This window comes from Eucyclogobius newberryi, unplaced genomic scaffold, assembly GCF_026437365.1.
Source record: "Eucyclogobius newberryi isolate DKJ021-1_F unplaced genomic scaffold, fEucNew1.0.hap1 SCAF_5, whole genome shotgun sequence".
In the NCBI taxonomy this organism is placed as follows: domain Eukaryota; kingdom Metazoa; phylum Chordata; class Actinopteri; order Gobiiformes; family Gobiidae; genus Eucyclogobius; species Eucyclogobius newberryi.
The window spans coordinates 41,609,334-41,628,464 of record NW_027316167.1 but is presented as its reverse complement, the minus strand read 5'-3'; the positions used below and the strand labels follow the sequence as shown (position 1 = coordinate 41,628,464).

Genomic DNA, 19,131 nt, shown 5'->3' with positions numbered 1-19,131 from the left:
ATCTCGCTCCCTGGGGCACCATCCTCTCGCTCCCTGGGGCACCATCCTCTCGCTCCCTGGGGCACCATCCTCTCGCTCCCTGGGGCACCATCCTCTCGCTCCCTGGGGCACCATCCTCTCGCTCCCTGGGGCACCATCCTCTCGCTCCCTGGGGCACCATCTCGCTCCCTGGGGCTCGATTATAACGTTATTCCCTCATCCAAAACATGCCTGAAGTGGTTATAAATGCAATTCATGCACGTTTGAGTAATCTTGGACCTCTCCAGGGAACAATTAGAGAACTATTAGAAAACCACTCGAATCCTCTTCATGATTTCTTGTAGAATGTTGCGGCTTTTGTAGAGGACCGCCCACAAGATTGCTTAACCAGGAAGTGGGAGAGGTATTCTGCCCCCCTCCCCCTCAGAACAGAACCGCACGGCCAATAGCGGCTTCTACAAAGCAACAGACTTATTTACATGACTTTTCTTTTCGGCTTCTCATTGACGATGTGTCCAGACAGAAATGGGATGACCAGAAGACACGCTTCTTCTCACGCTTCCCAGGGACGAGGCAACTCGGGGAAAAGTGGCTCCCATTGGAGAAAGTACCGGGATTTGTTTGTTTACACCATTTTACTGAGGATTTTAGCTTCTTCAACAAAAGCTTGTTGGATAATGGCCTAACTAAAACAAGGACACTAAAGAAAGACTCCCTGCTAATAATAAAGAAGTCTGGTGAGGAGGTCTGAAACTGTGTTTTTTGGATTAGGAGTGTCTGCAGAGAATGATATCAGTTATGAGTGAGAATAAGTCCTTGGTGACGCTCAGGGGTGGGGCATTAGCCTTTAGTAAGTCATCATTTTGAAGAATAAATAAGCATTTACAGGTAAGATTACGCTCTGGCACTACCCGTCTCCTCCTCTTCTCAGAAAAACATTTGTCATATACTGCAGACTCCAAAAACCCCACGAATAACCTACTGTAGTAAGAAATATTTGCAGCGATTGAAAAAAATTGTTAATCTTGATATTCCTTTGTGCCAAAGCGTTTGTGAGAGCGAAGAACTCCTGTAGTCAAATTTAAATGCATAATTCCTCCTTAAAAAATAACCAATCATTAATAACATTTAAAAAAATATAAATCTTAATCTCTATTAAAATTGTACAAATTGAACAGCCCTACCTTATTTAAATGACCCTAAGCTCCAAAAGTTATAGTGCACCTTTAAACCACCTAAAAAAAGTGTATTCAAAGGTAGTTTGAAAGCCTGAATAATGAATATGAATAATATACAGAAGCATTAATGCAGCGGCAGCAGTTTAAAGCTTGTTCTGAAGCTCCTGACATTTCTGACCCAGACCTTTTTGATACACCTTTGAATAGAAATAGATGGAAGCTTCTGATACTGTTCTTGGATGGGCTTAAGTGGAGAGTGGCTGATAATCCAAAAGCACTTTAGGTAAATGAAGCGGCCCCAGCTGCAGGTGGACACAGCAGGACACAATCCCTGTGGCAGTTTAGATATTAGGCTGAGCTCAGCACCACAGCGGGCCTCATTTGGCAAAATAGTAAAGCAGCACAACGTAGAATACACGCAAAATAATATATGCCTAACAACAGAACTTTTCTTTAGAGCAATCATTATTGAATGTATTTAAAACATTCACATTAAAACGTAGGGCCGAGTTTTAATACGACTTTTTGATCGAGGGTCTAAAGTCAATTCACTGTCTGTAAATTAAGAAATCTGATCAAAAGTTTGTCTTGTTTATGCTCATGTTGAAAGACATTTTATTGTTTTTGAAAAGTTGGAATCATTTTCTCTGGTCATGATCTGTTTGTGTTTTGTTTTTTTCTTCTAAAAAGTTAATACAGATTCAGTTTGTTTGAACAGGTTTCATGAACAGAAGATTTACTGCCATTTGTTTTCAAAAGAGTTGTATCTGATTTAGAATGTTTTATTCTGCACGAAACAGGAAACGCACTGAGCATGCTAATGTTTGTTTAAAGCCTTTTAATGGAAAATCCAAGGTGGAAAAAAATAAAGTATGAAGTGTAAAATTAGAAAAAAATTTGGTTCCGCCCACAATAGCCAACTCCCTTTACTTCTACAATTTTCATATGTCTGCGATGAAAAAGGCCCGTCATTGCCGTAATGTATTTTGAAATTTGAGGTGGCGCTAGAGAGTCATTATGAGCTCACATCTACACATGACGTGTAACATACGCTGCCAGTTGTCCTCAGAAGTTGGATTTTCCGAGCTCCGACTTCACACTGGCTAATAACAACTCACTCTCAGACATAACAACAACAACTCACTCTCAGACATAACAACAACAACAACAACTCACTCTCAGACATAACAACAACAACTCACTCTCAGACATAACAACAACAACTCGCTCTCAGACATAACAACAACAACTCGCTCTCAGACATAACAACAACAACTCGCTCTCAGACATAACAACAACAACTCACTCTCAGACATAACAACAACAACAACTCACTCTCAGACATAACAACAACAACAACAACAACTCACTCTCAGACATAACAACAACAACTCACTCTCAGACATAACAACAACAACTCGCTCTCAGACATAACAACAACAACTCACTCTCAGACATAACAACAACAACAACTCACTCTCAGACATAACAACAACTCTCTCAGACAAAACAACAACTCACTCTCAGACAAAAGAACTCACTCTCAGACAAAACAAAAACAACAACTCACTCTCAGACATAACAACAACAACTCACTCTCAGACATAACAACAACAACTCGCTCTCAGACATAACAACAACAACTCGCTCTCAGACATAACAACAACAACTCGCTCTCAGACATAACAACAACAACTCACTCTCAGACATAACAACAACAACAACTCACTCTCAGACATAACAACAACAACAACAACAACTCACTCTCAGACATAACAACAACAACTCACTCTCAGACATAACAACAACAACTCGCTCTCAGACATAACAACAACAACTCACTCTCAGACATAACAACAACAACAACTCACTCTCAGACATAACAACAACTCTCTCAGACAAAACAACAACTCACTCTCAGACAAAAGAACTCACTCTCAGACAAAACAAAAACAACAACTCACTCTGACAAAACAACAACTCACTCTCAGACAAAACAACTCACTCTCAGACAAAACAACTCACTCTCAGACAAAACAACTCACTCTCAGACAAAACAACTCACTCTCAGACAAAACAACTCACTCTCAGACAAAACAACAACTCACTCTCAGACAAAACAAAAACAACAACTCACTCTCAGACAAAACAACTCTCTCAGACAAAACAACTCACTCTCAGACAAAACAACTCACTCTCAGACATAACAACAACAAATCACTCTCAGACATAACAACAACAACTCGCTCTCAGACATAACAACAACAACTCGCTCTCAGACATAACAACAACAACTCGCTCTCAGACATAACAACAACAACTCGCTCTCAGACATAACAACAACAACTCACTCTCAGACATAACAACAACAACAACTCACTCTCAGACATAACAACAACAACAACAACAACTCACTCTCAGACATAACAACAACAACTCGCTCTCAGACATAACAACAACAACTCACTCTCAGACATAACAACAACAACAACAACAACTCACTCTCAGACATAACAACAACAACAACTCACTCTCAGACATAACAACAACTCTCTCAGACAAAACAACAACTCACTCTCAGACAAAAGAACTCACTCTCAGACAAAACAAAAACAACAACTCACTCTCAGACATAACAACAACAACTCACTCTCAGACATAACAACAACAACTCGCTCTCAGACATAACAACAACAACTCGCTCTCAGACATAACAACAACAACTCGCTCTCAGACATAACAACAACAACTCACTCTCAGACATAACAACAACAACAACTCACTCTCAGACATAACAACAACAACAACAACAACTCACTCTCAGACATAACAACAACAACTCACTCTCAGACATAACAACAACAACTCGCTCTCAGACATAACAACAACAACTCACTCTCAGACATAACAACAACAACAACTCACTCTCAGACATAACAACAACTCTCTCAGACAAAACAACAACTCACTCTCAGACAAAAGAACTCACTCTCAGACAAAACAAAAACAACAACTCACTCTCAGACATAACAACAACAACTCACTCTCAGACATAACAACAACAACTCGCTCTCAGACATAACAACAACAACTCGCTCTCAGACATAACAACAACAACTCGCTCTCAGACATAACAACAACAACTCACTCTCAGACATAACAACAACAACAACTCACTCTCAGACATAACAACAACAACAACAACAACTCACTCTCAGACAAAAGAACTCACTCTCAGACAAAACAAAAACAACAACTCACTCTGACAAAACAACAACTCACTCTCAGACAAAACAACTCACTCTCAGACAAAACAACTCACTCTCAGACAAAACAACTCACTCTCAGACAAAACAACTCTCTCAGACAAAACAACTCACTCTCAGACAAAACAACAACTCACTCTCAGACAAAACAAAAACAACAACTCACTCTCAGACAAAACAACTCTCTCAGACAAAACAACTCACTCTCAGACAAAACAACTCACTCTCAGACATAACAACAACAACTCACTCTCAGACATAACAACAACAACTCGCTCTCAGACATAACAACAACAACTCGCTCTCAGACATAACAACAACAACTCGCTCTCAGACATAACAACAACAACTCGCTCTCAGACATAACAACAACAACTCACTCTCAGACATAACAACAACAACAACTCACTCTCAGACATAACAACAACAACAACAACAACTCACTCTCAGACATAACAACAACAACTCGCTCTCAGACATAACAACAACAACTCACTCTCAGACATAACAACAACAACAACAACAACTCACTCTCAGACATAACAACAACAACAACTCACTCTCAGACATAACAACAACTCTCTCAGACAAAACAACAACTCACTCTCAGACAAAAGAACTCACTCTCAGACAAAACAAAAACAACAACTCACTCTGACAAAACAACAACTCACTCTCAGACAAAACAACTCACTCTCAGACAAAACAACTCACTCTCAGACAAAACAACTCACTCTCAGACAAAACAACTCACTCTCAGACAAAACAACTCACTCAGACAAAACAACTCACTCTCAGACAAAACAACAACTCACTCTCAGACAAAACAAAAACAACAACTCACTCTCAGACAAAACAACTCTCTCAGACAAAACAACTCACTCTCAGACAAAACAACTCACTCTCAGACAAAACAACTCACTCTCAGACAAAACAACTCACTCTCAGACAAAACAACTCACTCTCAGACAAAACAACTCACTCTCAGACAAAACAACTCACTCAGACAAAACAACTCACTCTCAGACAAAACAACTCACTCTCAGACAAAACAACTCACTCTCAGACAAAACAACTCTCTCAGACAAAACAACTCACTCTCAGACAAAACAACTCACTCAGACAAAACAACTCACTCTCAGACAAAACAACAACTCACTCTCAGACATGCTTTATAAAATGTAAATATAATAATTGTGTAATAAACTGGTTATTGAGCGTACTAATCACACCAGGTAATAAACTTTATAGAAATAGGGCTTCCGGTGCGACCCCCACTGCCTCGGAGATGGACGTTAGTGACCACTGCTTTACTTTCAGCTTTATTTGACATCGTTACCCAGTAAGTACACAGATATTCTAAATAGAACTTACAGATTGAGTGCCGCTCGTGGCTGGAACATGTGGAACATGTGAGCAACCGCAGTGTTGTGAATTTGATTCCGCTCTCAACTGTTTGCTGCAATGTCCTTGCCCACTCTCATCCCCATTTCATGCTATTCTGGTCTAATAAAGCCTACAGACCAAAGACATTCTTAAAAATATGAATTACCTGTTGAACTAACCGATAAATATATTCAACATGGTAATTGAAGATGGTCTGTAATTCTCTTATCTTACCACAGCGTAATAACGGCATTAGAACAGGGGAATCTAACACTTGTGGGTTTATCACATTTGGCATTCCATTTCCATCTATCTGATTGAATTTCCAAAAGGGATTTAGGCGCCAAGACTTTGAAAAGAGCCATGGTCTAAAAATATGGACAGTGGCTCTGGATTTATTGATTATTGCTGGGATTTCATACCAAAAAATAGCAGCGGCCAAAGTAAGCGCCTCCATTTCATGCATAAGCCGTGTCACGCCGCTCTGGCCCGTGAATACTGACGGTGCACATTCTACCTCTAGTCTTATCTCTCCATATTTCACCTGATCTTTTCTTATTGTGGGGAAATGTTTCCTCCGTTTAAACCATAAAAATGTCAAACCTTTGCATCGAAGTTTTACGTTTTAGAACTTGTAAATAATGCATATAGAAAACATCAAAACTAAGATAAGATAATCATTTATTGTCCACACATGGGGAAATTTCATTGTTGCAACGCAGATAGATACAGAGGAAAAGAACAGATAACTTATAGGAAGTTTAAAAAACAGTCTCAATAGAAGAACTCTTGGTTGGTTTAGATGACTGCCCTGTTGACCACCCGAGTATTTTGAGATGAACATTTTGCGGCATTGCCATTAGCATCACTAATTAGAACAAGTCTGGTGATTGTAAGGACTTGGGGCCTGTTCGTCCGCATAACTTGTTCGATTGGAGACTAAAAGTTGAAACACTGTTTAAATTTGTCTCTGGAATAACATATTTACCCATAACAGGGACTTAAAAAGAGGTTTAATAAGATCAAATGTTACATGGTTTTCCTTTCATAAACACACATAGGAGCACAACCAGGAGGAGTGGGTTGTGCATGAGAGAATGGGTAGAGGGTAGAGAATGAGATCACACGTTTGTATTCCAATAGTACCTACCTGACCAAACAGAATGATTTAACAACCATGCGTGAGTCAAACACAAAAATTACTCCAGGTATGTTTTTGAACCGTGAAAATAATAAGACCATAAAAGCTCAAGAAAGTAGCATCGTATGCTAAATAATTGATTTAATATATTTCTAAATCTGTTTCCACAAAGCAGTCTTGGTTTCATGTGGTCATGAGGTCATGAGGTCATGTGGTCATGAGGTCATGTGGTCATGCGGTCATGAGGTCATGAGGTCATGCGGTCATTAGGTCATGAGGTCATGCGGTCATGTGGCCGCGGTGCTCAAAGCAGAACATTTTTCAACATTTTTAATTATGCTTAACTCACAAACAATCAATCATTATTACAAATATTCAGTGATTATACAATAAATCCTCAGTACAAAATGTTTTAGCCAAAAACATTAAAATAAATAATACAATAAAAGCTGCAAGCAGTGATAAAGGGCCCCTGCTGTGGGGGGGCTGGCCCCTGCTGTGGGGGGGCTGGCCCCTGCTGTGGGGGGGCTGGCCCCTGCTCACTGACCCCGACTTTACATGATGTTAAAATGAGTCACGTTGGAGATTGTTTCCGTCCCATTATAACTTTGCGGTTGTGAGCCTTTTTAAATATACATCTGTAATTTCCACATAATTATGTCCAGGTCATCAAAATACACAATTGGCTCATTGGGTCGACTGCGTTTCTACATCACAGAACTAATATGCCTCTCGCCAGCTTGTGCCACTTGGGCCTAACAAAATTAAAAATGTAAAGGACTTATATGTATTTCGGATGTAAAAGTCCGTAAACTTAATTGTGAGTTAATTTACCTTCAGCTTTTGAAAGAGAATTGTCAAAACCCAACAAAAGCTCAAACTAGTGTCAATCAGCCGATCCTCTAGACACCAGCTTTACTCTTCCATAAGCAGTGTTGGGAAAGTTCACTTTCTACATGAACTAGTTCAGTTCATAGTTCATAATACAAATTTTTGAACTAAGTTCACAGCTTTTTTTCAATATTATGCAATAATTGTTCTAAATTATTTCCACAGCCCAAATACAACCACAGCAGCAATTATTTTATTAGTTTATTGCTGAAAATATGTGTCAGATTTCATCTTCATATCCAATTTTGAATCCTTACACAGGATTTACATTCACATTGAAGGGACAGACTTCCCCCATGTGTTGCTGTCCATTCAGCACCACACTAGCAGCAGCAGCAGCAGCTTTCAACCCCACAGTATATTCTCAAAAACATGAGGGAAAACTTGCTGGGCAAAGTTTGCACAGAAATGTTAGATTGTTCCCATCCTCACCGAGCTTATCATAAAACTCACGTAACAGGTCGTAGAAGGGCGACTCCTGCTGCTCTGTTGACTTCACGTTGCGGTCGTGTCCATGCTTTTTGTTTTGATGCACATGTGCAGTGCGGTGCGACACGCAAAATCTCTGTCTCCGCAATCTATCGCCTCAACAACTGGAGCTCTCACATTTTCCAGACTCAGGCTCTTTTTGGGCAACTTAACGGTGTTTTTCGCCTGGAAGTCTCTAGAAATCTGACACTTTATTGAACGAAAATAAAAAGAACGAATTTTGCCATTCACAGACACCAGAATGAACGTGTTCACAGTTTTGTTCTTCAGCAATAAAACCGTTCGTTCAGTTCACGTTCACCAAAATTATGAACGCGTTCATGAACTTTCGTTCAATGAACGCGTTCAGGCACAACACTGTTCATATGTTTGACAAAGAAAATCTGAACTCCACTGTGCAGAGCGTGTCTCTACTTATGATTAGAGTAAAATAGACTTCAGAGTCCAAAACTACAGAGCTTCAGCTGCACAGAGGCTCCAGAGGGTCAGGAACGGCCTCAGTTTGAAATGGGGCTCATTTTAGGAAAAATAGGCCCCGAGCGTGACAAGTTAAGAGCGTGTTATGACCACACCCGAGACTTATGCAAAGTGTTTAACTTTTGACCCCACATTTGTCCCCATGATCCTGGCTCAGTGCGGTGACAGTTTGATGAAACGCTAGGACAAGTTTGTTAAAAGGATCATGGATATGTCAAGTTTGAACCAAAATGGCCCAAATCCTGCGTGGTTTAGGGCGGGGTCATAATATAATTTTTTTACTTGGCATTATAAAAAAGGATAATTTAATGCCAAGTTTCATTTTTCTACGTGGAAATGCTTTTGGGCAGAACTCCCATGTAAATGAATATCTTATCTTATCTTAAATCAATAGTTGAAGCGGCGCCATTTTGAATATTTCTTCTCAGCATCTTTACACCTAATTATGCTCACCAAACTCAATTTCCAATTTTTCTAATCTAAAGACTGTTTTGCTCCTTGTAGTTTAGAATACATATGCAGATCAAACCATGTCCCAGCGGGGCCCCTGATCTGTCTGTCTGTTTACACTGTGGCCTGTAGTGGCCCCTGCACATCTCACACTCACTAAGAAGAGCGAGGTCCTAGAGGACCTTCAACTGAAGGCGGCTCACTGCAGGTGGCCCACTGAAGGTGGCCCACTGAAGGTTCACTGTTTAAATGCAAAAGGAACAGTGCAGCTGCTGGGTACTGTATTTTACGGATTATAAGTCGCACTTTTTTACATAGTTTTGGCCGGGGTGCGACGGATACAGTGATCCTCGCTATAACGCGGTTCACTTTTCACGCTCTCGCTGCTGATGTTCATCATGGATTGTGTTCTGCATTCTGATTGGCTGAACAGTCTCTCCGCGTCTTCTCTTCCTGTGTCAATAACGTTATGGATTCATATGGACACGTACGTAAAACCACTTGCCAAATTGAAGTTTGCGAGGCCGGTGAGAGCGGCGCGTGAGCTTCAATGTTTTATGGAGCATTTTATTCTATAATAACGTAAAAAAGGTAAAAAAATAAAGGTTTCTACTTCGCGGATTTCGACTCCCGCGGGTTCTTCTTGGAACGTAAACCCCGCGATAAACGAGGGATCACTGTACTTATGCTTTTCACACTGGCAACCGCATTTCACATGCCAACCACAAGAGGGCTACGCAGCGACGCAGAAGAAGAGGCACTTCCTCTACCTCCGGAGTTTGTGGAGTTGTTTAGAAGTGACACTGAGGTTGTGATTAATTGTGCAGAGTAACACGTCCAGTAATGTATGTATAAGTCAAATCAGAAGTACTCAAAACAACACTGAGGCTGCGTTCACACAAAGGCTAATCCTGGAACTAAACCTGGACTAGACCAGGACTAAACCTGGACTAGAACAGGACTAAACCTGGACTAGAACAGGACTAAACCTGGACTGGAACAGGACTAAACCTGGACTAGAACAGGACTAAACCTGGACTAGAACAGGACTAAACCTGGACTAGAACAGGACTAAACCTGGACTAGAACAGGACTAAACCTGGACTGGAACAGGACTAAACCTGGACTAGAACAGGACTAAACCTGGACTAGAACAGGAATAAACCTGGACTAGAACAGGACTAAACCTGGACTGGACCAGGACTAAACCTGGACTAGAACAGGACTAAACCTGGACTAGAACAGGACTAAACCTGGACTAGAACAGGACTAAACCTGGACTAGAACAGGACTAAACCTGGACTAGAACAGGACTAAACCTGGACTAGAACAGGACTAAACCTGGACTGGAACAGGACTAAACCTGGACTAGAACAGGACTAAACCTGGACTAGAACAGGACTAAACCTGGACTAGAACAGGACTAAACCTGGACTGGACCAGGACTAAACCTGGACTAGAACAGGACTAAACCTGGACTGGAACAGGACTAAACCTGGACTAGAACAGGACTAAACCTGGACTGGAACAGGACTAAACCTGGACTGGACCAGGACTAAACCTGGACTAGAACAGGACTAAACCTGGACTAGAACAGGACTAAACCTGGACTAGAACAGGACTAAACCTGGACTAGAACAGGACTAAACCTGGACTAGAACAGGACTAAACCTGGACTAGAACAGGACTAAACCTGGACTGGACCAGGACTAAACCTGGACTAGAACAGGACTAAACCTGGACTAGAACAGGACTAAACCTGGACTAGAACAGGACTAAACCTGGACTGGACCAGGACTAAACCTGGACTAGAACAGGACTAAACCTGGACTAGAACAGGACTAAACGATGTATGAGGTATGAACGCAGCTTTCTCTTCAGCGCACAAATAAAACTTGGTGGATGCAGGTGCTTTTGCCGTGCGGTGCTTATTGTCTGGTGTTGAAGAACAGACCCACTGCTGTTTTTAAGAATGGATTTACTGATTTGGGCTAATTCTGATGCTTTAGTAAACTTGTTCTTTATGCTATAGTTCTCTGAATAAGTCAATGTCCCCCAAACATGCGACTTATACTCCAGTGTGACATATATATGTTTTTTTCTTCTCTATTATGCATTTTTTGGCTGGTGCAACTCCGGAGTGACTTATAATTCGGAAAATACGGTACATACGATAAATTCCTGTCCCTAAATATTGTGCTTTTTCAGCCACTTAGTATTGAACTATAAGTAGATCATCATTTTATACTTGGTCCATTGTAAACTGCAATATTGCTCTAAAACGGCTCAGTAGTAGAAACGGGCCCATTGACTTCGGTTCAAAGCGGCTGAACTGATAATATGTTGCAAAAGTCCCACTTAAAATGATGTTGAAAGCCACATTTATTTTCAATCATCACTATAAAGTCAGCTCACCTCCTCGAAGTTGCCCTCCATGGGTTTGTAGGCCAGCAGCAGCACGGACCTCATGAGGTCGCCCACCAGGATGAAGTCTCCTTTGGTCTTCAGGTACAGGGCCATGATGTTGTTGTAGTGGTTGCACTCGGTCCTCAGCTCCTTCTCTGCGGTCCACTCGTACAGTCGGACCTGCGACACACACGACAGGGCGTCACATTACAGCCGGGCAGAGGGTGACATGTGGGCTCTTTCTGCACCGCGGGGGGGAAGTTGATTAGCAATTGTCAGCTGCCTTTATGAATTTACAGTTTACTGCTAATTACTCTCCGAATGAACGTGTGACGAGCTTGTGAGGAATAGATTTACATTGTAGAGGAGCGCTGGGTTACATTCCACACTGAATGTACACACTGAATGACCACACTGAGTGACCACACTGAATGACCACACTGAATGACCACACTGAGTGACCACACTGAGTGACCACACTGAGTGACCACACTGAGTGACCACACTGAATGACCACACTGAGTGACCACACTGAGTGACCACACTGAGTGACCACACTGAATGACCACACTGAATGACCACACTGAGTGACCACACTGAGTGACCACACTGAGTGACCACACTGAATGACCACACTGAGTGACCACACTGAGTGACCACACTGAGTGACCACACTGAATGACCACACTGAATGACCACACTGAATGACCACACTGAGTGACCACACTGAGTGACCACACTGAGTGACCACACTGAATCATTTGGTACCTGTCATGGCTAATTCTGAATCGGTCACAAGTGTTTTATTGATGTGTTCATTTGGCTTCACGCTGTCTCTGCCAACATGAAGACACAGTAGACACGGTGGTCTTTCCTCGTCTCACACGGTGGTCTTTCCTCATCTCACACGGCGGTCTTTCCTCGTCTCACGCGGCGGTCTTTCCTCGTCTCACGCGGCGGTCTTTCCTCGTCTCACACGTGGTCTTTCCTCGTCTCACGCGGCGGTCTTTCCTCGTCTCACGCGGCGGTCTTTCCTCGTCTCACGCGGCGGTCTTTCCTCGTCTCACGCGGCGGTCTTTCCTCGTCTCACGCGGCGGTCTTTCCTCGTCTCACGCGGCGGTCTTTCCTCGTCTCACGCGGCGGTCTTTCCTCGTCTCACGCGGCGGTCTTTCCTCGTCTCACGCGGCGGTCTTTCCTCGTCTCACGCGGCGGTCTTTCCTCGTCTCACGCGGCGGTCTTTCCTCGTCTCACGCGGCGGTCTTTCCTCGTCTCACGCGGCGGTCTTTCCTCGTCTCACGCGGCGGTCTTTCCTCGTCTCACGCGGCGGTCTTTCCTCGTCTCACGCGGCGGTCTTTCCTCGTCTCACGCGGCGGTCTTTCCGTGGTCTTTCCTCGTCTCACACGGTGGTCTTTCCTCGTCTCACACGGTGGTCTTTCCTCGTCTCACACGGTGAGTCTTTCCTCGTCTCACACATGGTCTTTCCTCGTCTCACACGTGGTCTTTCCTCGTCTCACACGTGGTCTTTCCTCGTCTCACACGTGGTCTTTCCTCGTCTCACACGTGGTCTTTCCTCGTCTCACACGTGGTCTTTCCTCGTCTCACACGTGGTCTTTCCTCGTCTCACACGTGGTCTTTCCTCGTCTCACACGTGGTCTTTCCTCGTCTCACACGGTGGTCTTTCCTCGTCTCACACGTGGTCTTTCCTCGTCTCACACGGTGGTCTTTCCTCGTCTCACACGGTGGTCTTTCCTCGTCTCACACGGTGGTCTTTCCTCGTCTCACACGGTGGTCTTTCCTCGTCTCACACGGTGGTCTTTCCTCGTCTCACACGGTGGTCTTTCCTCGTCTCACACGGTGGTCTTTCCTCGTCTCACACGTGGTCTTTCCTCGTCTCACAAGTGGTCTTTCCTCGTCTCACACGTGGTCTTTCCTCGTCTCAAGCGGCGGTCTTTCCTCGTCTCACGCGGCGGTCTTTCCTCGTCTCACGCGGCGGTCTTTCCTCGTCTCACGCGGCGGTCTTTCCTCGTCTCACACGTGGTCTTTCCTCGTCTCACACGTGGTCTTTCCTCGTCTCACACGTGGTCTTTCCTCGTCTCACACGGTGGTCTTTCCTCATCTCACACGGTGGTCTTTCCTCGTCTCACACGTGGTCTTTCCTCGTCTCACACGTGGTCTTTCCTCGTCTCACACGTGGTCTTTCCTCGTCTCACACGGTGGTCTTTCCTCGTCTCACACGTGGTCTTTCCTCGTCTCACACGGTGGTCTTTCCTCGTCTCACACGGTGGTCTTTCCTCGTCTCACACGTGGTCTTTCCTCGTCTCACACGTGGTCTTTCCTCGTCTCACACGTGGTCTTTCCTCGTCTCACACGTGGTCTTTCCTCGTCTCACACGTGGTCTTTCCTCGTCTCACGCGGCGGTCTTTCCTCGTCTCACGCGGCGGTCTTTCCTCGTCTCACGCGGCGGTCTTTCCTCGTCTCACACGTGGTCTTTCCTCGTCTCACACGTGGTCTTTCCTCGTCTCACACGTGGTCTTTCCTCGTCTCACACGGTGGTCTTTCCTCGTCTCACGCGGCGGTCTTTCCTCGTCTCACGCGGCGGTCTTTCCTCGTCTCACACGTGGTCTTTCCTCGTCTCACACGTGGTCTTTCCTCGTCTCACACGTGGTCTTTCCTCGTCTCACACGGTGGTCTTTCCTCGTCTCACACGGTGGTCTTTCCTCGTCTCACACGTGGTCTTTCCTCGTCTCACACGGTGGTCTTTCCTCGTCTCCACCTCAGTCACAGTGAAGTCAAGTGCTACATAGACTTTTTTTTAAACAATTAACTTCCCTACTCTTTAATACAGCGTATTCATTTAAAAATAAAATGGCCATAAATGGATTAAATAATATAAAAGTATGCTTATTGGCCCCTCATTGTAGCTCTTTTAAGCATTATATAATTTATTAGTGAGGTGATCTCCATGGTAACGCTCGGGGGAGGAGCTTGAAACTTTCCTTTGGCTAACGCCAACAACAAAAAGATTTGTGAAGAACAAAACAGCATTTACAGGTAAAATTACGCTCTGGAACAACCTGTTTCCTCTTCTCTCTTTCCCTCCCTCTGGGCCGCTCTGGTGGAGCGTCCAAAGCCCCGACTATTGGCTGAGACTGAGAAGGAGCTGAACACGGCCTGAGCACAGACTGAGAAGGAGCTGAACACGGCCTGAACACAGACTGAGAAGGAGCTGAACACGGCCTGAACACAGACTGAGAAGGAGCTGAACACGGCCTGAACACAGACTGAGAAGGAGCTGAACACAGACTGAGAAGGAGCCGAACACGACCTGAACACAGACTGAGAAGGAGCTGAACACAGACTGAGAAGGAGCCGAACACGACCTGAACACAGACTGAGAAGGAGCTGAACACGGCCTGAACACAGACTGAGAAGGAGCTGAACAGACTGAGAAGGAGCTGAACACAGACTGAGAAGGAGCTGAACACAGACTGAGAAGGAGCTGAACACGGCCTGAACACAGACTGAGAAGGAGCTGAACACGGCCTGAACACAGACTGAGAAGGAGCTGAACACGGCCTGAACACAGACTGAGAAGGAGCTGAACACGGCCTGAACACAGACTGAGAAGGAGCTGAACACGGCCTGAACACAGACTGAGAAGGAGCTGAACACGTTCTGAACACAGACTGAGAAGGAGCCGAACACGGCCTGAACACAGACTGAGAAGGAGCTGAACACGGCCTGAACACAGACTGAGAAGGAGCCGAACACGGCCTGAACACAGACTGAGAAGGAGCTGAACACGGCCTGAACACAGACTGAGAAGGAGCTGAACACGGCCTGAACACAGACTGAGAAGGAGCCGAACACGGCCTGAACACAGACTGAGAAGGAGCTGAACACGGCCTGAGCACAGACTGAGAAGGAGCTGAACACGGCCTGAGCACAGACTGAGAAGGAGCTGAACACGGCCTGAACACAGACTGAGAAGGAGCCGAACACGGCCTGAACAGACTGAGAAGGAGCCGAACACGGCCTGAACACAGACTGAGAAGGAGCTGAACACAGACTGAGAAGGAGCCGAACACGGCCTGAACACAGACTGAGAAGGAGCTGAACACAGACTGAGAAGGAGCCGAACACGACCTGAACACAGACTGAGAAGGAGCTGAACACAGACTGAGAAGGAGCCGAACACGACCTGAACACAGACTGAAGGAGCTGAACACGGCCTGAACACAGACTGAGAAGGAGCTGAACACGGCCTGAACACAGACTGAGAAGGAGCTGAACACGGCCTGAACACAGACTGAGAAGGAGCTGAACACAGACTGAGAAGGAGCCGAACACGACCTGAACACAGACTGAGAAGGAGCTGAACACAGACTGAGAAGGAGCCGAACACGACCTGAACACAGACTGAGAAGGAGCTGAACACGGCCTGAACACAGACTGAGAAGGAGCTGAACACAGACTGAGGAGGAGCTGAACACGGCCTGAACACAGACTGAGAAGGAGCTGAACACGGCCTGAACACAGACTGAGAAGGAGCTGAACACGGCCTGAACACAGACTGAGAAGGAGCGGAACACGGCCTGAACACAGACTGAGAAGGAGCCGAACACGGCCTGAACACAGACTGAGAAGGAGCCGAACACGGCCTGAACACAGACTGAGAAGGAGCTGAACACGGCCTGAGCACAGACTGAGATGGAGCTGAACACGGCCTGAACACAGACTGAGAAGGAGCCGAACACGGCCTGAACACAGACTGAGAAGGAGCTGAACACGGCCTGAACACAAACAGAGAAGGAGCTGAACACGGCCTGAACACAGACTGAGATGGAGCTGAACACGGCCTGAGCACAGACTGAGAAGGAGCTGAACACGGCCTGAACACAAACAGAGAAGGAGCTGAACACGGCCTGAACACAGACTGAGATGGAGCTGAACACGGCCTGAGCACAGACTGAGATGGAGCTGAACACGGCCTGAACACAAACAGAGAAGGACACTTGGATGCGTCTCTGCAGGTTAAGGCCCTGATGCCAGGCGCAGATGTTTAACATGCTACAAACGCTTCTTTTAAAGTTTAAAGAAGAACATATGCTTTTCCTGCCATTTCATAAAGATAGTATTACCAATATATCATTTAGCAATCACCTTGTGTCTCATTACAATGTCATGCAATAAATATTGCATGACAATATAGAATTTGTGTATAGAGCTGGGTTTCGATTCAAATTTCAAGAATCGATTCGATTCCGATTTTTACCTTTCAAAATCGATTTTTTCCGATTTCTCAGATTCCATCCGATTTGATCAGATTTCGATTCGATCCGGGGGTTAATGTTATTAAAAATGTATTTGAACCGTTTCCTTCACTTCATGACTGTGTAGAAAAGCAACATATTAAAACTAGTATTATATCAATATTAAACAGCAAATCGTACAAGTATTGTAGTTACTGATGGAAGACTGATGAAAAGGTTAAGGGTCAATCTACCTTCAAGAAAGAGAATCCAGGAGTCCTGAATTATCTTTCTTGAAGGTAGATTGAAGTTCTCTGAGGGAAATGTAGAAAATAATTTTAATTTAAAAAAATTAAAAATTTAAAAAAATTTAAAAAAAAAAAAAAAATTGATCTTTGAACGTACAAATCGATAATCGGTCATTAATATGCGAATCGATTAAAAATCGGAAAATTGATTATTTCAACCCAGCTCTATTTGTGTATGACAGTCTTTTTTGTTGTAGATTACACGATTACTGAAACAGGAATTACTTAATACAACTCTAGCAAGCAATTTTGAATAATATATATCCTTTAAGGTTTTGTTAGGGTTACAACAGATTTTGGATGAGATACGATGTTTATTGGGAATAACAAACATATTTCTTACATTTAATGTTGAATTAGTTGCATGAAAAAGGCATTTTCATGACAAAGTACAGACGGTCACAGAGACCAGGTGAATACAGACAAATGAAACAGGATTGAGGGCACAAGCCTTTCCAATACTAATGACGTTAAGGACAAATATTATTGGCGTTATTGGCCTGGTGCAGCCTTTAAATGTTCTTTAAGCATGTTTTTGATCCTGTATATATTGAAACAGCTGTATGTAAAGCGTTGTTAGGGGAGGAGCTGTAGTGGTGCCGTGGACTAAGCGCGTCTATGATTCAGACGCTCGTCTTGAACAGCTCAAGTTGTTGCTCACTATTGTTCACTGGATTCATGGGCGTGTTTGGAGTCTCGCTCAGAAAACACTTACAACAGGTAATGATAAAGGTTCAGCCTGCGACGTTTCACTCCTGTTTAAAGTCTCATTTATCAAAGCGGAGACATTGTTAGAGACTCGCAGCACAATTATGTCCAAGTGAAGGGAAAACACACACAACCTGGTTTTGCGGCTGTTAAAAGCCTTCCACAAGAACTTGAAATTATACAAAGCAAGTATCACCTCTTGCTAGCGACCGAGACACTTTTTAAATGTTATAATGAGTTCTGAGATCACTAAGCCTGAACCTTGATGACTTTTTAAGGCTGATACACAAACAGAATGAGATCAGCTGAATGGATTAGCACAGCTTTAGAAAGGATTCTCAGAAATCCTTGAATCGCCCGCTGTGTGAAGAAGCTTGAACATTTTGAAAATCATACCTACTCCATTTCCAAAACTGATCTGCACTTTCAAGTCTCCGTTCTTTTCATATGTGAGCGGCCCCGCAGGTTTATGGGGCCGTGGGGGGCCCTTATTAAGCCCACTCACGTTTCACAGCCATCAGAGTGCGACCGGAACAACAGCATGAAGCGAACATTGATTCAGATATAATAATTCTTCCAGTAAATGGTTGATTTTTTTAAAATGAGTCTTGATTTTATAGATGTCTTCATATAAATATATATATATATATATATTTATATTATACATATATATATATATATATATATATATATATTATACATATATATATATATATATATATATATATATTATACATATCTATATCTCTATATCTCTATATATAGATATATAGAGATATAGAGATATATATATATATATATATATTATATATATATATATATATTATATATATATGTATAATATATATATATATATATATATATATATATATATATATTATATATATATATATATATATATATATATCGTGCAGGTTTGGAAATGAGGCACTTTAATATTTGGTATGTATACTGCATTAATAAACACGTTATATAAGTAAGTAAGTAAATTATTTTAAATTAATAATTATTTAATTTTATAATAATTATTGTAAATTAATATTGTCATATTAATATATATAATTATAAAATTAATGTTGTTTATTATTTATATATTTATTAGGATGTTATTGAAAATATTTGACGTTTAGTGGTACAATGACCTAAAAAAGCAAAAAGAATCTAACAGCCAAATGTAATCACTACTCAAAATAATTGAGA

At 43.0% G+C, this 19,131-nt stretch overlaps 1 protein-coding gene across 1 annotated transcript in view; it reads right to left on the bottom strand.

The window, feature by feature from the left end:
• Window positions 1–19,131, bottom strand: part of ddb1 (damage-specific DNA binding protein 1) — a 131,878-nt gene that overhangs the window by 32,109 nt on the left and 80,638 nt on the right. Inside the window, exon 22 of the mRNA XM_072465912.1 lies at window positions 11,673–11,843. Within this exon, the coding sequence (XP_072322013.1) occupies window positions 11,673–11,843 (171 nt within the window). The remainder of the gene's footprint in view (window positions 1–11,672; window positions 11,844–19,131) is intronic.